Source organism: Nicotiana tomentosiformis, chromosome 1 (genome assembly GCF_000390325.3).
Source record: "Nicotiana tomentosiformis chromosome 1, ASM39032v3, whole genome shotgun sequence".
NCBI classification, from domain to species: Eukaryota; Viridiplantae; Streptophyta; class Magnoliopsida; order Solanales; family Solanaceae; genus Nicotiana; species Nicotiana tomentosiformis.
This window is the reverse complement of record NC_090812.1, coordinates 120,147,408-120,171,918: the sequence shown is the minus strand read 5'-3', so window position 1 is coordinate 120,171,918 and position 24,511 is coordinate 120,147,408. Positions and strand designations below refer to the sequence as shown.

Here is a 24,511-nt window from a genome sequence, read left to right as displayed (position 1 = left end):
CGACCAATTATGACTCTCCCCTTTCAAATGAAATTATTTTCACTTATTAATCAACAATAAATGTAGTAAAATATTTTTAAATCAATAATACCTATTTTTTAAAAATATAAATGATATAATACTTAATAATAATTAGTAATGTTATATTAATAGTAATTTAGTATTAAACATTTATAGATTATATTACTCCTACTGTTTTAAATTATTAAAACAATCATATCTTAATAAATGAGTTTTAGAATCAATTAATAAATTAGTCTTTAATTTATAACTATACTACCTTTATTACTTTAATTAGCAAAAATTAGTTTCACAGATGAAGTATTATAATAACTAATTACAGTAATAAATAATATATTTGATGATTATGTTTTATTACATTAATTAAGATTAATTGATTCTAATTAATTTAATTTTAAAATGAGTTAAAAACTCAAAAATATTGTAATTGCAATTGTCTAATTAAATTCAATGTGGCTACATTTTAAATTCTGTTTCAGTTGATTTGGCCCAAAATATTCAGGCCCAATACACCTTGACCCGGTCCAGAACCCCCCTCTTCATCCAAGTTGCCAATCCGTGCCTTCTCTTCTAAACCAATGGCGTTGCGACATGTCGCCTCTCTTCTACACTCACAAAAGAAACACAATGCATCTGGACCGTTGATTCAAATCATCAACGGTCCATAATTAACTTCAATTTCTCTTTTATTTTTTGAATTCCCAGCGCCCCATCTCAATCGTTGGATCCAAGTGATTCAACGGTTCACATTTTATCCATTTTAAATATTTTTCCTTCCCTTTATCTCCAAAATATCGAAGCCATTGATTACATTTATCTAACGGCTCCCCTTCATTCGTGCACTTTAATCCTAAGGAAGAAACTAACCCTAATCATTCTAACACCACTCGGCCGCCCTAGTTTCCCTTTTCTCTCTCTTTTCTCTCATCCCCATCAAACACTATCAATCAAAAACCTTATATAAATTTGTGCAAGGTCACTCGATTCAAGCCTGAAACAACCATCTTGTCCTTGTAAGCCCCGAATCTCGCCTGGAACTTTCCCCTTTCATCGTTACAATTCAAATCCCAAATCAGAATCCTAGACCTAAAAGAGTGACCTGGGATTTCATCTGTCTTGGCTCCGTTCTTTCAAATTGGAGCATGTATGAATATTATCTCCAGTTTCATCATTATTATTTGTTGTCTAGAGGTCAAACGCAATGACCTCTGGACATTAGGGTTTGACCAACGGTCCGATGGATTCAACGGTCGACTCTTCCCCTTCTAGTGCCCAGGTAAAGATCTTCACTGTTTTCCCATCGTTTCTTCCGATTTTCACCCTCTATTGTTATACTCATCCATCAGTCGTCACTCTCCACTACCTTTTTGAATTCAATCGAAACCCTAAGTGGATTGAATGCCACTATAAATAAGGCATTCAATGTTTTCACCAGAGATACCTAATACAATCAGAAACACTACAAGATACAAAGAAGAGCATTAAATTTAAGGCTTTCTGCTAAGTCCAGTAGTTCCCCTCTAATTTCCCTTTTCTCTTTTCATTTCTGCTCAAGTTTAATCTCTGTGAGTTGATCGTTGTTGGTTTGGATTCCTAAACAGATAACAATCAACTCCTATATGGTTTGGGTCTCTAAGAATATCAGTGTATACTGACCCTCTCCATATCTCTTAATTGTGTAGTTTTGTGATTTGTTTTGTTAATCACCTTTTATTTGTGATATACATCAGTGGTATATGGCCATACTTATTATGTTCTGTTTTGCATGTCATTTTCACTGTTGGGCTGATAGTTCCTGATAAGTTATGTTGTTATGATATTGTTATCCTATCTATGTTGTTAATGAATTTCATTCCTCATATCTTAATTGGATAAATATTTCTATGCTATTGGTATTCTTATGAACAAATCCTGTTAAACTTCTTATGAGTAGTTGAGCTAAATCTTAAGTTAATACTATGTGTGTTCCATCTCTGTCAGTTAAATGATAGCTATACTACTATGTTAATTAACTCGATTGAATTATGCGCTTAAGCTTCTCCTGATGACCTATTAAGACTTTACATTTGCTGCATTGTGCTATATCGATTCTTATGTTTGTGATGTTATGCCGCCCTATTTAGTTCAATAAAAATGATTCCCATTGCAGCTCATTTGATATGTCTGCTTGATGATCTTAGTTGACATTTTTTGTTGTTGAAACCATATCTGTTCTGTACACTTAATAATTCATGCAAGCCTATCATTTTAGTTTTGAACTCATGTGATAAACCTGTCAGCATAACCATCACACAACTTGCTCACTTACTATGTCTTGATCTGTCATGTTATGTTGTGACTATAAACTCTGGCTACCTTAAACCTTACTGTTGTGTTAGCTGAGTGACTCTCATTTAGCTCTATGCTTGTGCCTATATTCATCATGCTGCTTCTCCAGTGATGTTTATGAATCTTTACAGGCCCTTTAGTTGAGAAAGCTTCATGTTTAAACTACTATGTCCCCTATTGAAAACTTCTCTTGTCAGATTGAATACTGTCGGCCTTAATAACCTAGCAACTTGAGTGAATGATGTTGAACATAGGATCTAAAATGGGAAGTCTATTGGTGTAACCTGATTAGTAAGGTCACTCACATGCTTAAGTAAATCTTCTAAGACCTGTTTGCCGTGTTCTCACCCACTAAGAATGAAGATCTCTACCCACTGTCTTATGTCTGGTTGACGTCATTGACTATAAAGAATTTAATCATGAACCTGGAGCTGTTTGGAAGCCTGACAGACTATAAATTATGCTATCAGGTTTAAATTAGACTAAAACTAACCCTTCTATTTACATTGATTTGTTTATTGGTTGAGGTTGTCTTTGGGAAGCCTGAACAGGGTTGTGGGTTCTCAGGTTTTTTTTATTTTATATATATATATATATATATATATATATATATATATATATATATATATATGTTTATTTGGATTGTTTTGAAGATTATTGAAATGCCTGTTGACCTGTTCTAAGTGTTATGAACCTATTTGAGGATCCTGAAATATTAAACCCTCAGTAGAATTAAAAACTAATGTATATATCTTTCTGTGTCACTTACTAATACTTGGATCACTTAACTAAGCCTCTCTAAACTTTAATTGATTAGAGATAGCACTTACCTTCTGATAATATGCAATTAGCTTTCTGCATCTTAATAATGATCCTCTTAAGTGTTCTGATGTATCTTAAGATCAACCTTAAGGTCACTGACGTTACTAGGCTATATCAGTCCACTTGCTATGATTTATCTTTGTACTTAGTGTTCTGATAAGGGATTCTGAGGTCAATTTTATAATTGGTTCTGAACTGTTCATGTTTTGGCACTTTGATGATAGTGCAATATCTTCTATAGCTATTTATTTTAATGTATTGAACTTATGTGCATCTGAACCGTTGAGAAGTTTATCATGAACTTTATGCTTATTTCTGACAATAGGAAAATTGCTAAGTTGACACTTTACTTGTGTCTAAATTTTTGAGGAAGATTACGAATGGATGACTAAGGGTATTTGGGTGTGAACTTGGTTTGTGGTTAAGGTACCCCTCCCCGACACAAGTACTGCTCGGGGTCCATGAGACCCTTGTGAACTCTAAAGTGTCAGGGGTCCACATGGGAATTTTTATCCATGAATAGGATTTTACTCTAAGCCTTTGGTTATTAACTCTTATTAATCCTCATAAGATTAATACAAGTAAAACTAGTTTCATTGTATCCCTCAGCCCTTATTATTATTGTTACCTGTTATAATTTTTAGCTCATATTGATTTTCAGTAATTATTTCCCTTTTCCTTTTATGCATGTTCGATTTGGGCCTATTGAGTTCCTTTGGAACTCAGGCCCAAGTTCCAGATCTGGGTCACTTCCTCTCCACCTATTGAATCCGCTGCTTATGTGAACCCTGCTGGGCCTTACCATCCGCTGGCCCAATATCAAGAGTCCAGCTCTTTCCCCTATTCTCTCAATTTTAACGATAGCTATTACTATTTGTTGCCTCTGTGTATATGTCTTTGAAACTGACATTACTATTGGATATTGTTTTGATATTTTGGTTGTTTAGGAAACATAGGCAAACCAAGACTTATAGGTAAAAGAAAATACTTGAATTATAAGATTCACTTGCTTTCGTTACTTTAACATTTGAACATTAGAAATTTGAGGCTAATCTAACTAATAAATAAATAGTTTTACTGATATTACTAACAACTTCAGTGATTTCAAGCTTTTGATAGATTCAAAATGAAAACCAATTCTCTTTGGAAAATCATCAAACAGATCATGTAAAATACAAGAACGATTTTCGAAGAAATAAAGTCAGTCAGGTTCATAAGAAACAACAAGCAAATTTGAGAAACACAAGATTTCTTGCTGAAATGGTTTTCAAAGACAAGGATACCCATCCTCAACTTAATACACATTTTTGAAGTAATCCTTGCTTTACAAGTTATAAAGTCTTACAAAAAATTTCATTCTTTTCAAGAAGAAATACACAATCCTTTCTAAACAAACAGTTTTCAAATAGACTTAAACAATTTTCTTAAATTTCACTTAGCAACTTTAACCACTAACTAAACAGAATATAGCCCTTTCTTTCACCAAACTTAGCCTAAGTTTAAGGAGCTCTCTCAGGAAGATTTAAGAGATACCTAATATCTTCCCCTTAGAATAAATAGAATCCTTACCCAAATCTTACCGGTTAGCAGACCATTAGGATAATAATTTTACATACTTATAGGTACCCTAATATACCTTAAATATTAGGTGGAGATTCTCTTTTATCAAATTCAAAAGAATCATTAGTTGTATTGTGTTTTCACTAGTGCAAAATAGGGTGCAACATGGACAGACTAACAAAGTCTTCACATTTCATTCGAGTCATGGCTTTCCACACTTCGGAGCAGTTGGCTAAGATCTACATCCAGATGATTATCCCCTACATGGTGTACCTATTTCTATCATCTTAGATCGCGGTACTCAGTTTACTTCGCACTTTTGGAGGGCACTTTAGAGTGAATTGGGCACACAGGTTGAGCTGAGCACCACATTTCACGCTCAGACGGGCAGGCAATCCGAGCAGACTATTTAGATTTTGAAGCATATATATTGAGGGAATATGTTAGATTTCAAAGGCCAGCGGGATCAGTTTCTTCCGTTAGCGGAGTTTTCCTATAACAACAACTATCAGTCTAGCATCCAGATGGCTCCGTATAAAGCATTATATGAGAGGCATTGTGTTCCCTGGTTGGCTGATTTGAGCTGGGTGAGGCTAGATTATTGGGCACAAATTTAGTTCGTGATGCTTTGGAGAATGTGGAATTGATTCAGGAGCGGCTACGTATAGCGCAGTCCAGACAAAGGAGTTATACTGATAGGAAGGCTCATGATGTGGGATTATGTAATGATCCGGCCAGTCGTTTTGAGAGTTATAGCCCTGTTCCCCTATTTACTACTCATTTTGTAATTTATAACTGCTATGTGACTTGCCAGGGTAGTTGGTTCGGGTCCGGAAAGGTTTCAGAATGAGTTAGGGCACTTAGTCTCAAGGTTGGAAGCGTAAGTTGAAAAGGTTGACCGGATGCTGACTTATGTTTAAACGACTTCGGAATGGAGTTTTGATAGCTTCGTTAGCTCCGTTGGGTAAATTTGGACTTAGGATTGGAAGTCTATAGTTGAATTAGGCTTGAAATAATAAAAGTTGGAAATTTAGAAGTTTGACCGAGAGTGGACTTTGTGGTTATCGGGATCGAATTTGGGTTCCGGGAGTTGGAATAGGTCCATGGTGTCATTTATGACTTGTGTGCAAAATTTGAGGTCAATCGGATGTGATTTGATAGGTTTCGACGTCGTTTGTAGAAGTTGGAATTTCCTTAGTTTCAATAGGCATGAATTAGAGTGCGATTCGTGTTTTTGATATTATTTTATGTTATTTGAAAGTTTGACTAAGTTCGTATCGTATTTTAGGACTTGTTGGTATGTTTGGTTAAGGTCTCGGGGGACCTGGGGTTGATTTCGGATGGTTAACGGATCGAAAATGGGATTTAGTGGATTGCTGAAGCTTGGACTCTTCTGGTGTGATCGCTGATAAGTGGGGATTTTGACTACTTATTAGCGCCTTTTTCCTTTTGTTTTAGTCAAAAAGCGCTTTTACAGTAAACGGTTTCTTTTACTCTTTTTAGTAGTTTTTGCTATTTTGAGCATTTTGAATATTGATTTCATCATTTTAATTATCAATATGGGTTTAATTATCATTCTTCTTCTATTTCTTCTATCTTAAGCATGAGTAGCTATATTTTCTCTACGGTTGTGACCCAACCCTAGTGTGTAAACTTAATGGGTGTTTGATTTATTGCTTGTTTATGGTTGGGTGTGGATTATCTAGCCTAGTTCTTGTTTTTATGTGAAGAATTAATGGTTGCAAACATTATTTCATGCCTATTTCATCAGGTCTCTACTTGAGAAACAAAGACTTAGTCTAGGAAAACTTGGCTATCAAGAAATTGGGTCAATCGAGAGATTGATAAGCCCAATTAAATGGTTGAACCTAGAGATAGTAAAACCCGACTTGAGCTTATTATTAACTGTTTTGTTCAATATCCATTTGGACTTGATAAATCCAAACTGGGCAAAACCACTCTCTGACCGAGAGGTAGTGAGTGGGTACTTGAGTATTGATAGCTATAATATACCCCGACCAATAAAACAAGCTTTAAATTCTATAACCTATTAGGCAAACACCTAGGTGAAGGTCATAGCCCTAGGCCTTTTATATCATTTGAAAACAACCAAAAACAATTTCCTAGTTTCATTTTTTAAATCGCAACCGTAGTTTAATTTAGATTTTCAAACAAAACCAATTATTGGAGAAGTGCAAATTTAGATATACAAACTCACGCGCTAAGATATATACTACTAACACCCATTCACATAGCTCCCTGCGGAATTCGACCCCGACTCTTGTTGGGTATTACTGTTGCATCGACCGTTTTCATATCCTCAAATAGAGGAGTGAAAGTGGACGAGATCAATTATTGGCGCCGTATTGATAATTATACCCATATTGATAATTAAAATGATGAAATCAATATTCAAAAACCCCAAAATAGCAAAAACTACTAAAAAGAGTAAAAGAAACCGTCTACTGTAGCAGCTGATGTCAAAACTTAACCTAACAAAGTGAAACTCTTCTATTTATATAGTGCTGAAATTTTCGGACACAAATGCCCTTTCGGAGGTTCTGCGGCCGCACAATTCCATATGCGGTCCGCACTTTGCTTCAGCCTGACAAATTGGAAACCTGTGGCCGCACAATTGAACTGTGGCCGCACTTCTCTCTTTCTGCGGATAACACAAATATATCTGCGGCCGCACCATGCTCTTCTGCGGTCCACACAAATGTGGTTGCGGCCACATCATGCTCTTCTACGGCCGCATCATGCTCTTACTGCGGCTGCACAATAATTGTGCGGTCCGCACTCTTGTTGAACTTGAGATGTAGGTTCTCTGAACTTTGGCTTTTACCTAGTTTCTGCGGCCGCACAATTTGAGCTTTTGTGCTGTTTTTGTACTTAAGTTCGGATTACTCCTTCTTGAAGTGGATTTCATCTTTGGAGCTCATCTTCCAATATTTCTGCAATTAAGCATATTTTATCAGTTTTTGGGAACACAATTAAGCACTTTTGGACTAAAACGAAAGCAAAAATGCGCTAATAAATAGTCAAAATCCCCACTTATCAACTCCCCCAAACTTAAGCTTTTGCTTGTCCTCAAGCAAATAAGGGAATTCCCACCTCCACAAGTTAAGAGCCATTCTAGCTAATCAAAGGTGAATCAATTACACATCAATTAGGACCAACAATTACCCACGACACTTATGAATTATCAACAAGGCAACAAGTTAAACTTTTAAGCACGAATAGTTCTAATGTGACACTTGAGCATCAAGAGTTGACTTTATTTATCAAGGAAGCTCGCTCTTTCATGTAGGTCATTGTGGATCCCAAACTCCTCCTCCTCTACTCTCCTTTTGCCTATCTTACTTAAGAATATATCAATCAATTCACAGGTTTGTGAAAGGTTCACTCATCTCTCTCAAATGAATGTCGCAAGTATGGCTTTAAGTAATATAGGCTTGCCCCTCATGTGAATTACCACAAGTGTAAGCTTACTCGGCTTGAAATCACGTAGGGATTTTTCGGGATGCAATGAAGGCTTTTGGAATAAGGTTGGATAAGCTATGATAGAACATGTTCATCTTTCCTTAAGCACTCCATTTTCTTTTATCGGCTCATACTTTTGCCAACTCTTTGAAGCATTTTCTTTTCCTTAGGGGAACTAGAGAGACTTAACAACACTCTTTCTTGTCCATGTTATTTATTTTTTTCCTTCTTTGCTTTTTCCATGTTTTGCATCATTGCGTTTCTTTGAATCCCTTCAAGTTTTCAACTTATTCACTTTCTTTTTGCATTTTTCTTTTTGTTCTTTCTTTTTTTGCCTTTCCTTATCTTCATTTCTTTTCTCTTTTGCATTGATACTTTTTTTTTTCAAACTCCTCATATCTCCCCCAAACTTACGTTTTTAGCTAATTGTTTCACAAGAGTGTTAAGGAAAGCTCGGGTGCCAATAGAGGGTCACAAGAAAACGAGTAAAGGCTTGTAACGTGGTGATCAAATGAGAACGGTTTTAGGCTCAATTGGGTTGACTAGGGATAACAACTTTGGTGGGCCATGAAAAATTTCAAACGGGTCAAGGAGAGCCTACAATCACTTCTCAAGCCAAGGAAAACTTAAAATTTCGCCTAGAAACATATTCGGAACAAGTTCTAGACTATTTGCACGGGTACTTGGACTTGCACTAACAACATCTCACCCCTCACACAGCTGGATTGTTAAAGCGGATAGAGTCGAGGACCCACAATGACCATATTCAAGATTGAAAATCACTATGGTTCGACTAAACCACTCGATGATTGCCTAAGTCAATACAAGAGTCACAAGGTCACTAACTAGAGCTATTTCTTTCCAAAAACCTTATTTTTAACCACAAGCACGTAGTTAAGTGTGTTGGTACTAAGTGAAGCATGTTTGACTCTTCGAGCCTGACTCAATTAGGTTTTTTTATTCATTATTACTACTATTATTACCTAAACACCAAAAACAAACTTAATCCCGGTTCACACAAAAATTACCTTTGGAAAGAACCGTGGCATTAAGAAAACCAAAGGCGTATTGTTCACTAAAACATAAAAAGAAGCTACAAAATTAAAAAGAAGCTACTCGATTAAACGTAGACTAATAAGAAAACAAAATAAAGTAGCTAACAAGCAAACTACTAAAAGCATAATGAATATACATAATAAGAGAGGAAAAGAGAGAATATATACATCAAGAGAGAACGAAGAGAATATATATAAAAAATAAAGAGAAAGAAGAAAATATTATCAGTTATTACAAACAAAATGTCTAAAAGTCATCCAAATAGAAAATAACTCTACCCCCCGAATAAAAATAAGCATTGTCCCCAATGCTTAATCAAAACAAGAATAAAGAAGGGTAAGAGTGGAAAAGACTCCCTATGTGGTTTTGGACACCTCCGTGTCCATAGCAGTGTCACCGCCCTCAGTCTCTTCTAACTGGATCTCATCATCATCGGCTCTGGGAGTAACTGGGTTGGTGAATATCTGGTTCACTGCCTTAGCAGTGTCGACAGCCAGGTCTAGCTCCTCAGACTGGCCAGCTGGTGCCATTGGAGCTGATGGTGCTACTGGATCTGCTGGTGCTGGTGGGTCTGACCCTATGAGCATATCAAATGAAAGATCACTAGCTGCTGCTATCCTGATAACCTCTCTCCTCAGCCCGTCAACTGATTTCCTGGACACTTGGGATTTCTTCATTTTCTTTACTTGCTTCCCCAGCTCCTCAATAACTGCTCCATGTGCTACCAAGGTGTCCATGATGGTGGTCTGGTTCTCCAAGATCTTCTTCAATGTATCCTCCACTGTTGAAGGAATCTGGGGTGCCGGGGTGGATGACTGTGCTGCAACAACACTGGGTATGTCAGACAGCTTTGCAGTGTCTGTCTGCATCTAGTTGTTGAGGCTCGCCAGTATTTAGGAGAATCACAGCGCAGATAGTGGATGAGTGGGCATGGGCACCGACTTCAAAGCCGATGTGGAGGACACTGATGCTGAAGGACCTGAAGAAGGAGGTGGAGGCATAACTGCTGCACCATCAGAAGGCTCTGCTGAAGTAGATGGCATGTCAACTGTCACAGCAACTACGTCAGCAGGCTTATCAGACTGGCTTGCAGTAGTAGAGGGTTGATCCTTTTTCTTTTTGTTTCCACCACCCATCAAAGAATACTATGAGAAGGGCTTCTCGCCCGCACCTTGGTATCAAAATCCCTTGGCTCCACCCCCGCATCCGTAAGGTACTCAGTGATAGTGTTGGGATATGGGTAGGAGGTGTCACCTTGCCTGGCGACCACAGACATGTTGGTCGATATCACGACACCCACATTGATTGGGTACCCGACCATGATAGAAGCGACTAGCACTGCCCGCTGAATCGGAAGATTTGTTTCATTTTGGCATGGGTCTAGTCTACTACACATGAATGTTTTCCATCCCTTTGCCTCCAAATTTAGGGTGTTCCGCTGAATGGGAACCCATACTGTGATCCATGATGGAGGCGACCCCGGAGCTGCAAGAATCTCAGCTAGCCATGGTCGAACTGCATCGCCCAATGCTAACTTTTACAGGTATTGCACAGGCTCCACATCCTCAAACCTTAAATACATGTTCAGGGTGCTCTGATCAAATCTCACCTTTAGATTTCTCACTTTTGTTACCTTGGTTTCTTTCTTTATATGCGCCACATTGGCGTAAAATTCCCAGACCAGATGAATCCTTGACATCTACCACACTTTTGGTGAACCACATCCACCTCTTCCGCTCCCGGAACTGTCTGAACACTCCCGGTTTGTATTTTTCAAGGTCTTTTATCATGAACTGATGCTCAAGAGTGAGCGATCTCACTGGCCACTACCCTCGAAAGTGTGTGAAAGCATCTAGAATAAAAAACCTATCTTCCCAAATCTCTTTCTTCTTCGACCTCTAAAGGCCGGTAACTCTGGTATCACCCCCTCAGCCATCATCCGAAATATCATCAACATCCACTATAGTAACAGCTACGTCGGGGGCATGTATGGATAATGGCTCTGAAGCCTGACTGTCATCTTCCGAACCCTCAGAAGTGCTCTCAGAGGAGGAAGGCTCGTCTCTAAGTTGGTATCTGCCCTGTGGTAGTGATTGAACAACAGGTTGCTCTTACAATGAGTCACCCTCCGACGCTTCCCGAGATAGGACATATGAACTAGACTCGGAAGGCTCGGCCTGTCGTCCTCGGCCTGTCGTCCTCGGCCTGTTGTGGCTTTCTTACTGATTACCCTTTGGAGGGCGAGGGGTAAATTGCTTTTGCCTCTGCCTCTAGAAGATTCACCCCTCCCCTTTGATGTATCACTACGACCTCGTGATCTAACCATTTTCTGTAACAAATAACAGTATGAGTCAGTTCTAGTTCAAGTGAAGATAAACATACATTCACAGAACAAAATATGTTTGTAGTGAAGGGAAGTGTGGTACGCACAATTGCAAGTGCGGCCGTAGCCTAGGTTGTACAGACCGCACCGCAGAGATGAAATTGCGGTCCGCACAATTTTGAGTGCGACCGCACATCTGAAGTGCGGTTCATACAATTGTCATTGCGGCCGCATATGAGTACCTCTAATAGCAACTCTCTGAAGATAGGGATTGGCCTGATCTATGGCCGCACACACATTTTTGTGGCTGCAATAAGATTACTGCAGTCCACATAATTGCAAGTGTGGTCCACACATTTTTGACTTACCAACTGCCATAGTCAACACTTCTGCGGATCGCATAATTTCTTGTGCTGCCGCAGATTTTAAAATTAGGTCGGGCAGATTCTTTAAGGGTTTCGATTTATGCACAAATTGGACATGGTAATAGCAATTAAACATGATAATCAGGATGCCCATTTCCCAAATAGCAATTAGGAGTTGACCCACACAATTTAAACCCCACATGGATAGAAAATTGACTTCTAATAACAAATGGTCTAAAATAACTAATAAATTGTAAACTAAACTAAGAAAATTAAAGAATCCTAGAAATGATTTGAACATACCAGTGATGAAGCAGTGCTAAGGACTGATCACAAATGCGTATCTAGGTGGTAGATGTGTGAACAGATGTATGCGAAGTTTTAGCCCCTTTTCTTTTGAGTGCTCAGAGAATGAAAAGTTTGTATAGTAGCCTTAGCATTACTATTTATACAAAAAGGACGAGTTAGTGGCTGCATCCCAATCTAGATTTGCCTTCTTTAAAGCCCACATGGCTTTGTGCTCGAGTTCCACCGGAAGATGACAAGCTTTGACAAACACCAACCGGTATGGAGACATACCGATAGGAGTTTTGAAAGCAGTCCGAGAAGCCCATACTGCAATATCAAGCTTCTTTGACCAATCCGTCTGGTTAGCATTCACTGTTTTGGACAAGATACTCGTTATCTTCCGGTTGGAGACTTCCACTTGACCGCTTGCTTGTGGATGATAGGGAGTCGTGACTTTGTGAGTGACACCATACTTGGTGAGTAAGGTGTTGAAAGCTTTATTGCAAAAATGCGCCCCCCCATCGCTTATGATAGCCCGCAGAGTACCAAATCTTGTGAAAATATTCTTCTTAGAAAATGCCACCACACTTCTTGCTTCATTGTTGGGTAGATCAACGGCCTCAACCCATTTAGACACATAATCAATTGCGACAGAGATGTAGGTGTTTCCACAAGAACTCACAAAGGGACCCATGAAGTCAATACCACGCTCATCAAAGATATCAATCTCCAAAATGGTAGTGAGAGGAATTTCATTCTTCTTCGAGATTCCACCGGCTCGTTGGCATTCATTATATCTTTTCACCATATCACTTGCATCTTTGTAGAGAGTGGGCCAATAGAAACCGCAACTTAGCACTTTAGCCGCCGTTCTTACTCCACCATGGTGGCCACCATACGGTGAAGAATGACAAGCTCCAAGGATTTCACATTATTCCTCCTCCGGTACACATCTTCTAATCACTCCATCCGTACAAAGTCGGAAAAGGTACGGTTCATCCCAATAATAGTCTTGACAGTCCCGTTTGAGCTTCTTCCTTTGGTTTGAAGAGAACTCATCCGGGATGATACCACCTATAAGAACATTTTCTAGATCCACGAACCATGGCACCTCTTTCATTGATGTATCCAAGAGTTTCTCAGCGGGGAAGGAGTCATTGATTTCAAGGCCATCATGCGGCCTCCCGTCCTCCTCCAAATGAGACAAGTGGTTCGCCACTTGGTTTTCACTTCCTTTTAGATCTTGGATGTCTATATTAAAGTCTTGCAACAAAAGCACCCATCTCATCAACCGGGCTTTGGAATTATTCTTGCTCATAAGATAACGAAGTGCCGCATGATCCGTGTGGATAATCACTTTTGCACCCATCAAGTATGGGCGGAACTTCTCAATAGCAAATACAATGGCAAGGAGCTCTTTCTCTGTAACGGTGTAGTTGACTTGGGCACTATTCATAGTCTTACTAGCATAGTAGACCGGGTGAAAAATATTATTGATGCATTGCCCCAAGACAACCCTTACCTCTACATCGCTTGCATCACGCATGAGCTCAAAAAGGACACTTCAATTTGGAGTGATGATAATGGGAGTAGTAGTCAACTTGAACTTTAGCAATTCAAAGGCTCTCATGCAATCATCATTGAAATGGAACTTAGCATCTTTCTCCAAAAGCTTGCACAACGGGTTCACCACTTTAGAGAAATCCTTTATGAAACACTGGTAAAATCCCGCTGGCCTAAGAAACTCCACACGCCTTTCACCAAAGTTGGAGGTGGAAGTTTAGAAATCACCTCAATCTTTGCTTTGTCGACTTCAATGCCATTCTTTGAGATCTTGTGGCCAAGGACAATGCCTTCCTTGACCATGAAATGACATTTCTCCCAATTGAGCACCAAGTTTATTTCTTCACATCATGCCAACACTTTATCCAAGTTTGCCAAGCAATTATCAAAGGAATCCCCGAATACCGAAAAGTCATCCATGAAGACTTCAAGGTAGTCCTCTACCATATCCGTAAAGATCGCCATCATACACCGTTGAAAAGTTGCCGGTGCATTGCATAAGCCGAATAGCATCCGCTTGAAAGCGAAAGTGCCATAGGGACAAGTTAAAGTTGTTTTCTCTTGATATTCTGGGGTAATAAGGATTTGATTTTAGCCCGAATATCCATCTAGAAAGCAATAGAACGCCCGACCAGCCAGTCTATCAAGCATTTGGTCAAGAAAGGGTAGTGGGAAATTGTCTTTCCTTGTGACTTTGTTTAACTTCTGATAGTCCATACACACTCTCCACCCGGTCGCCGTTATTGTTGGAATCAACTCGTTCTTATCATTGGTGACCATAGTTATGCCCCCTTCTTCGGAATACATTGCACTGGAGAAGTCCATGAACTGTCAGAAATGGGGTAGACCACCCCAGCATCTAACCACTTTATGATCTCCTTTTTGACAACGTCTTGCATGGCTTCATTGGGTCTCCTTTGATGTTCAATAGAGGGTTTGGCATCTTCCTCCAAGTTAATCTTGTGCATGCAAAATGCGGGGTTTATTCCCCGAATATCTGCCAAAGTCCACCCAATAACTTTCTTCCTCTTGTGGAGAACCGTCAATGTAGAGTCAACCTGCACGTTAGTCAAACAAGAGGAAAGAATAACCGGTAAAGTAGAACAATGAGCTCGAAAACATAGCCGTGGGAGATGTGGATGTTGATGATGATGCAATTGATGAGATCCCTCTTGAACCTCATGCCAATAAACAAGGCCAACCGCCTCAAGACAATGTACACGTTCCACCCCCACTTCCACCACGAGCAGCTCCACACCGGATGTTGCCGAATGAAGGGTATGCAAGTGCTATAATCCCGCCCCTCATTAGGGAGAGAAACTTTCAAATCACGAATGTAATGCTCACAATGCTAGAGCAACGTGGATTCTTCACTGGGGCTCCTAGTCAAAATGCATACAGATACTTGAAGGGGTTTGTGGACACTTGTTGGGGGAGTAAACAGACAAACGTCTCCGAGGATGCTTTAAGGTTGAGACTATTTCCTTTCTCTCTATGGGATAAAGCCTTCGATTAGTTAGAGAGATTGCCAAACCATTCCATCCATACATGGGATGAGTTGGCGGAGAAATTTATTTCCAAGTTCTTTTCTCCTGGACATATGGCTACTCTTAGAGACGAGATTCTAGCATTCAAACAAGAGCCCAATGAGCCTTGCATGAAATATGGGAGAGGTACCAAACTATGGTCAAAGAGTACACCAATAATGACATGACGGAGGCCATGATTCAACAAACTTTCTACCGGAGGATCAATACGATCAATCAGTGTGTGGTAAATCAACTTGCCGGTGGAAATTTCATGACAACGCCATATGCGGAAGCTTGTGAGATTTTAGATGAAATGGCGGACACTTCATCGGCATGGCAAAGTAGGGAAAATGTTCCTCAAGGTGATCCGAACGTGATTCACCTACATAAAGAATTGCATGATCATGAGCAAGCCATTGCTGAGTTGACCACCACAATGAATCAATTTGCCAAGGCTCAACTTCAACAAGTGCAAAGTCCTAAGCAAGTCAATGCTTTGCAGGGAGTCAATATGATGGTAAACAAAAGAAGAACAAGAAGTCCACAAGTGCAACAAAGAGTAAACAATTTTGTGTAAGATGATAGTGGATTTGATCAAGGAGATTCGTACAATGATCAAAAAGATGAGGTCCAATATGTGAACAACTTTCAAGGGCAAAGAAATAACTTCCAAGGACCTAGTCAACAACAATGGAGACCTTCGAATAATCAAGGCAATTGGAATTCTAACAACCAAGGTATTTGGAATAGCGGGAACAATCAAGGCAATTGGAGTGGAAGCAATAACCAAGGGAATTGGCAAAACAATAATAACCAAGGCAATTGGGGAGGCAACAACCAAGGCGGGTGGAACAACAACCAAGGGAATCGGGGGTCGGGTTTTCAAAGGCCCCCGATGTCTCAACAACCAAGCAACCCACCTCCTTATCCTTCTCATGGTCCTACTTCCTACAACAATGAAATGGGTCGTATTAAGAGCATGTTCAAGCAAATGATGGAGAAGAATGCCGATTCCGATGCCCAACTTGCTTCACACAACACATCAATCCGAAACTTTGAAGTGCAAATGAGTCAAATCACTCAAGCTTTAAATTCTCGTCCTAAGGGGGCACTACCAAGTGATACGTTGGTGAACCTAAAGGGTGGGAATAATACGGGGCATGCCATGGCCGTTACTACAAGAAGTGGAATAGGTGGGGATGCACCTACCTCAAGTCAAAGGAAACTTGTGGATGACGAGCAAGTGGTAGAAGAAGAGGAGACCCCGAATAATGTCGTACAAGCAAATGATAAAGTGCGGATTGATATTGATGACACAATGGTAAAGACTCAAGATGATGTGAACCCGTCTAGGGATCACATTGTTAACATACCGGAACCGGTAGTGCAAAAGGCTAAGGCACCAATGCCTAGGCCTCCTCCTCCATATCCTCAAAGGCTTGCCAAGACAAATGGCAAGAATCAATTCAAGAAGTTCATTAATATTATGAAGAGTCTCTCTATAAATGTTCCTTTAGTTGAAGCCTTGGAGAAAATGCCCGGATATGCAATGTTTATGAAGGACTTGGTAACAGAGAAGAGATCGATGAATTTTGAAACTATCAAACTCACTCACCAAGTGAGTGAAATTGTGCATTCGATGGCTCATAAATTGGAAGATCCCGGTGCTTTTACAATTCCTTGTACCATTAGAAGTACCGAGTTTGTAAAAGCTCTTTGTGATCTTGGGGAGAGTATCAACTTGATGCCCTATTCAGTTTTCAATCACACCTGTGGGGGGTTTGCTGCATGTGCAGCAGCGGTTGCACAGGTGCGAATTTGGGGCTGGCCTGGGGAAGGGCGCAGGTGCGAAGGGTAATCTGCATCTACGAGCTCATAGGTGCGAGCAAGGCTCTGCATATGCGGAGTAGAGAGGCGTAGGTTGTTTCCGCAGAAGCGGATCGTGGGCCGCATAAACGCTTCATATGGTGCAGAACCTGGAGTGCAGGTACGGGCCCTGGGGACTTTAGTGATTTATGCAGAAGCAGAGGATTATCCGCAAAAGCAGGACTGCAGATGCGGTCAAGAGGAGCACAGGTGCGAAACCCCTGGGCAGAACACTTAAATTCAAGGGTTCGCGATTTTTCTTCATTTTGGATATTTCAACTCGGTCTAAGGCTATTTTTGAGAGGATTTTCGAGGGGTTTCGTGAGGTAAGTCACTTGTGTTCATTTTTGTTCAATAATCTTGTTTTCCCATTGAATTTCCCACCTACTTTGTGTGGCGATTTGGTGTCAGATTTTGACAAATTTGGTATGGTTGGACTCGTGGATGAATGAGCTTTCCAGGTTTGTAACTTATATCGGATTTTGAGACGTGGGCCCAGGGGCCGGCTTTTGAGCCGATTTTTAACTTTTGATTAATAACTTAGTATTTTCTTATGGAATTAATTCATTTAGCTCGTGTTGAATGTATCAAACTGTTTGTAGCTAGATTCGAGGCATTTGGAGGTCGATTCGCAAGGCAAGGGTGTGTTGGAGTAGGGATTTACACAGCTTGAGGTAAGTAGCTGATCGAGGCCAAACCTACACCACTATAGAGTAGCGAGGATGGTCGATGCAGGTTTACCCAACGAGGTCGGGATTGATTTCCATAGGGAGTTAATTTGGCTTGGAGTTTGGTATTTAACTAATCTAGATGTGCGTGTTGTTCCTAATTGCACTTCCAAACATTGTTGCGATTGATTCTATTCTAATTTTATACTATTGTATGCTAAGTGTATGCTAAGTACAATATTTTTGGTGAAAGTTTTCAAGTGTTAAAAGGCACTAGGGAAGTGACTTCCGCCTAGGTGAGTATCTAATGGGTATCAAGAATCTAGGACAAGCTTGTTATGATTGGGGTCATGATATAACCATCACACATAAGTGCTCACTCTATACCTCTCGTTAGTTTGAGTGACTTTGCCCGATTTGGCTTTATCAAGCCCAAATGGGTTTTCATACAATACAAGTGAAATTGGCTCAAGTCGGGTATTACTATCTCTAGGTTTAACCCTTTAATTGGGGCAATCAATCTCTTGAGTTCACCCCAATTCCTTGTTAGCCTAATTTTCCTAGATTTAGTCGCTCTTTATCAAGAAGAGCCTAAGTCATAAAGGCATGAGTCAGAGTTTGCAACCACTAATTCTACAATTTTAGCATGAACTAGGCTAAATATCACTAACCCATAAAACATTAAGCCCTAAAATTCAAGACCCATTAAATACCCACACTAGGGTTGGATCACAACCCTAGCTATGGGGTCTAGCTACTCATAATACCAGCAAAAATCAAAGATAAAGATAAAATATAAGCCATAATATTAAAGTACAAGATGAAAATCTAAAGGCTGAACGTAAATCTACTCTAAAATTGCCCAAAAGGGAAAAAAATAGTCATTCACGTGCTCTTCTAAACAAAACTTAAACTAAAATTGATAAAAGGATCTATTTATACTAGGCTAAAAATTCCGGACAAAAATGCCCTTGCGGAGGTTTCGCGGACGCATAATTCTGACTGCGTCCGCGCTTGGGCTTTCGTGGCCGTGTAATAGTAAGCGCAGTCTGTGTTTCTTCATATTTGGGCCTGGGTAGATCTTCGTTTTGCGGATCGCATAATGTTCATCGCGACCGTGTAATTGGGACTCAGACCGCCTTCTTCATTTATGCTTATCTTGCAAAGTCTCTGAACCTCGATAAACATTGTCCGCTAAATTCCAACTGCGGGCGTGCCAGTCACTTCGCGATCGCGTCTTTCTGCCACTCTCAACGCTCAATTTTAGTGCTCAAAACAGCCTCTCTGAATCTCTATTTCGTGGTCCGCGGAATAATGGCCGCCTCAGCGAAGATAATTTCGCGGCCGCCCTTTTCTATTGCGGTCAGCGTTCCACAGTATTGGTCCAGACTTGGTTTTTGTTCAAGTTTGACTCCTTTATGAGTTGGTTATGGCTTCTTTGGCTCATTTCGAAGCAAGCACATTAAGTTAGTTTCCGGGAATACATTCATGCATTTTTGGCCCAAAACCTAAGTAAAAGAGAGCAAATAATAGGCTAAAATCCCTACTTATCAACTCCCCCAAACTTAAGCTTTTGCTTGTCCTCTAGCAAACAAGGTAATTCCCACCTCCACAAGAAAAATAAATGAAAATTTCAGCTGTCCTAATGTGACTTCATCAAGCATCAATTAGGACTAACAATTGCCCTCAACACAAATGCATTATCAACAACATCATGCTATGACTTTTTGAGTTCCATAGTTCTAATGTGATACAAAAGCACCAAGAGTTGACTCAATTCATCAAGGAAGCCCGCTCTCTCACGTAGGTCATTGTGGATCCCAAAATCCTCCTCCTCTACTCTCCATGAGAAAATCTCACTTTATAGAATGTGACACTCAAAACAAGAATTGTAAAGAAGTGCGCTCATCACTCTCAAAAGAATGCCACAAGTCCGGCTGTAAGTACCATAAGCTTTCCCCTTATATAAATCACCACTAATGTAAGCTCACTCAACTTGAAATCATATAGGGCTTTAGCGGGATGTAATGATATCTTTTTGGATCAAGGTAGGACATAATGAACTATGATGGTTTTATCTTTCCTTAAGCTTCATACTTTCTTCACTCTTTGAATCATTTTCTTCTTCCTCAGGGGAACTAGAGAGACACATTGTCACTCTTTCTTGTTAATGACAATCATTTGTCTCCTTTTCTCATCATTCCATGCCTTTCAACATTGTTTTCTTTGAATCCCTTCAACCTTTTCTTTCTTTTTGACATATTTCTTTTTAACTCTTCATCCTTTTCTTTGACTTTCCTTTTCATCAATTCTTTTTGTTCTTTGTACCTTTCATCACTTTGAAATTCCTCGTCTCTCCCCCAAACTTATGTTTTTGCTAATTGCTCATCATGAATGCTAAGGAAAGATTGGGTGCCAAGAGAGGGTCATTATAAAACGGATGAAGGCTTGTAATATGGCTATTGAATGAAAAAGGCTTAGGCTCAAAGGGGTTGACTAGGGATATCATATTGGTAGGCTACGGAAGCTTTCATAGTTCCAATGGGACCAAGGAGAGCCTACAATCACTTATCAAGTCATGCTACACGTAGAATTTCGCCTAGACAAACATTCAGGGCAAGTTCTAGACTTATTGGCACGAGACTTGGACTTGTAATTCAATACCTCACCTCTCTCTCAAGCTAATGGATTGTTAAAGAGAACAGAGTCGAGGCCCCACAACAACCCTAGCTAAGATTGAAGATCACATATGGTTCAAAGAAACCACTTGATGATAGTTTTAGTCAACTCAAAAGTCTAAAGGTCACAACTAGAGCTATTCTTTGTCAATCAACTTGTTTCTAACTACAAGGTCCAAGGTAAATGTGTTAGTACCAAGTGAAGCCTGCTTGAGATACTTTTATTCATTACTACTACATATCAGAGCAAAAAGAAAAACAGACTCAATCCCTTAAGACGGTTGTCACGCCATCCATCATTGGGAAGAGCCACCCGGTTCACACAATATCCACCTTTGGAAAGAACTGTGGCATTAAGAAAACCAAAGGCTTATTGATTACGCAAAAATATGAAAAGAAGCTAAAAACTCAAAAAGAAGCTACTAAAGGAAATAAGAAGCTAAGCTATTAAGGAAAAATACAAAAGAAGTTATAAAGTAAACTACGGAAAGTAAAATGAATATGTACAATAATGGAGTGAACCGAATATATACAAAATGGAGATGAATATATACATGGAATGGTAAAGTTATATACATACCAAAAGTGAAAAATACCGAAAGTGAAAATAACAATAAGTAAAAATAAAGGAAAATAGTATCATAATTATTACATGCCAGTCATCAAATCAAAATAAGACCACCCCCCCAAATAAAAGATAGCATTGTCCTCAATGCTAAAAGCAAAAATAAGATTAGGGAAGGGATAAAGAGTAAAGAAAACTCCCTATGTGGTCTCTATATACATGGGGTAAGGCTCACTAGTGGAGACCTCGGACTGCATAGGATCATCTACTCCCTCCGGGTCCTCCAACTGTATCTCCAGGTCCTCTGACTGGGGCACCACAAATCCTCTCACCGACTCTATGTCAGCCTCCTGCTCTGATACCTGTGTTGTCTGTGCTGCAGGGGTAGTCTATTCCATAAGCAGGTCCAGTGGAATATCTCCGGTAGAAGTGAACTTCTCTACCTCCTTATTCAGCATCTCCACTGACTCTTTTGAAGCTTGAGTCTTCTTCATCTTTTGACCTGCTTGCCCAGCTCCTTGATCACCTTCCCATGAGTATCTAATGTCTCCAAGATTTTATTTTGGTTGTCCAGGAGCTTCTTCTGGTTGTCCAGAAGCTCCTTCAATGAATCCTCCACTGATGGAGGTACCTGAAGCTGTGCTGGGGCTGCCTGTGTTGCAACTGCATTGGATAAGACAAACAACTTTGATGTAGCTACCTGCAACCAGTTGTTGACGCTGGATAGCATCTGAGAGACCCGCAGTGAAGTCTGAGGATATGCGGAATATGAGGGAACATATAATGGGGCTATGACATATGGCCCAGATGAGGGAGGTGGCATAGCAGCCGAAGAATCCTTCACTGTGGAAGGCTCGGAACCAGTGGCCATTACCCTTGGCTCTTCAGACTAGCCAGTGGATGTAGTGGCTTTGCCTTTGGACTTCGAGTTGTCTGCTCCCTGAAGGCTGTACCAAGAGAAGGGCCCTTTCGGCTTCACCTTCATGTTAAAGTGTCTCCCCTCAACCCCCTGGTCCTCTAGGTACATAGTGATGAAATTGGGGTAAGGGTAGGACCTTTCTTCCTTCCCGGTTGCCTTAGATATGTTCTGGGCCATGAGGTTCCCCACATTTATTGGGTACCCCGCCATGATGTACGTTATGAGGATCGCCCGGGAGTGTGGAATGTCACTATCATGTTGGCACGGATCAAGGCGGCTGCAGACGAAGGTGCACCACCCTTTGGCTTCAAAGCTAAGGGTGTTTCTGGCAATTGAGACTCCCGGTGTAAGCCAGGCCGGTGTTGTCCCTGGTATGGCTATCACCTCTGCTACCCATGGACGGGCTGCTTCATCTAATGCCAACTTCTGTATGTATAGAGCAATGTCTATATCATCAAACCCGTCATATGTATTCAAAGTTTTGCCATTGAACCGGATATTCGTATTTCGTACCTTAGTCATATAGGTACCCTTTTTGATGTGGGCAACATTGGCATAGAATTCCTTGACTAAGTACTCATTTGCTTCCGGCAACTTGCTGGTGAAGAATTTCCACCCTACTCTTTCATCAAATTGTCTCTTCACATTCGGGTTGTGAGGGAGAAGGTCTCTTTCTATGAAATGTCGCTCAAGGGTGAGCGACCTTTGTGGCCACCATTCCCGGAATTTGTGGTAGGCCTTCTTACCCATGAACCTATCTTGCCACACTGCTGGCTTCCTTGATCTAATCAATCCCCCCTCATGGGTATCACCTCCTCTCTCATCATCCGGATCCTCTTCTTCATCATCAATATCAATAGGAGCAGCTGTTGAGGCTGGAGTTGCAGCAGGTGGGGGAGATGGTGCTGAAGTCTCACTACCTCCTTCTGAGCCATCACACGACTGAGATGAGGAGGTGGGTTGATTGACGAGATGGAAAGGTTGCGATTGAGCCTCGGGTTCTTGTGCAGATTCTCCCTCGGAAATCTCCCGGGAAGGGAGGTATTCACTAGTGTCCGAGGAGTCAGCCTGAGGTCTCATAGGTGGGGCCTTTTTGCTAATAATCTTTTGAGGTGCTAAGGGTGCAGTCTGCTTACCTTTATCTCAGCCTCGGGAGGATTCTCCCCTCCCTTTTGATTTGTCGGGACCACCACGAGATCGAACCATTATCTGTACACACAATTAGTGAAAGATCATTAGTATTGTGGTTCAATGAATCCTTAAAGAAATGCAGATGAAATGAAACAGTGCTTCCCAAAACAGTGCACCGCGGATCGTGGAAAAATGGGCGCGTCTGCGAGGAGGTTGGACTAAGACTACCAACTTTCTGATCATGGTCTTCCGCGGACCGCGAAATTTGGGACGCGGCCGCAAAAGATCAAACACGGACCCTGTAACAATGGACACGGCAGCAGAAGCAATTGCCAAACTCTCTGAAACTCATGAGTGCGGACCGCGAATTTTGGATGCGGCCGTGTCAGTTCAAACGCGGACTGCGGAAAAATCACCGCGTCCGTGAACATGCAACTATACTCAGCTCTTAAAAATTAAAGAATGCGGACCGCGTAAAATGGACCGCGGTCCGCAGAGTTCAAACAAAATGGGCACTGGCACATTTGAAACTTAGGGTTTTCACTAAGTGCAAAAGTTAATGCAATTAACATGCATATTTAATAACCATATCCCCCATTAGGCATGTAAAACAATTACCTACATGAATTTAAGCATCAATTAAGCATAATTTTGAGATTGTGGCATGTATTAAACCCTAACTAAAAAGAAAATTTAAAACTAGAAGAAAAGAAATGAAAGAGATAAAATCAATGCAAAGATTTGAGCATACCAGTTGTGAAATTGTAGAGGAAAATGTATTCTTGATTGATATGAAATGAGATTGACAGTCAAAGAAGAGGAAGATGAACAGTGCTCTAATGCGGTGAAAGTTTGAGGTTCGAAAAGTGTAAAAGTCCTAAGGACTTTCTATTTATACCAAACTGATGGGGACCCACCGACTTACCTTAGCGCGGTCCGCAAAATTCTACCGCGGTCCGCGCTTTTTTACCTTTCGAAGAGCTGCTGCAAAATCCTGGGCGTGGTCCGCGGAAAACTGGGTGCGGCCGCGAATGTCACCACGGTCCGCCAAATTATGAATGCAGACGCGAACTCAACCTCAGAGAGTTGATATTTTGGGGTCTTCAAGTAGGCGTTTGCGGATAAAATGTGCCACCGCGAAATGCTAATGCGGACCGCAAAATTTTGAGCGTGGTCCGTGAAATTCCCACACTTAGTCAGATTTTTCCCTGTCAAAGTCCTGCACTGCACAACCAATTCCTACACAAACTTCATAACTAGTTAGTCCAACACATGGGTTGCCTCCCAAGAAGCGCCTGATTTAACATCGCGGCACGACGTATGTTGCCATCATCATGTGAAATTGA

The 24,511-nt window shown here is 40.5% G+C and overlaps 1 protein-coding gene across 1 annotated transcript; it reads right to left on the bottom strand.

Moving 5' to 3' along the window:
• Nucleotides 1–13,177: 13,177 nt before the first annotated feature.
• Nucleotides 13,178–13,564, bottom strand: LOC138909031 (uncharacterized). Its single transcript, XM_070200050.1, has one exon. It carries the CDS (start codon nucleotides 13,562–13,564, stop codon nucleotides 13,178–13,180), a length of 387 nt encoding a protein of 128 aa, XP_070056151.1.
• Nucleotides 13,565–24,511: the final 10,947 nt, after the last annotated feature.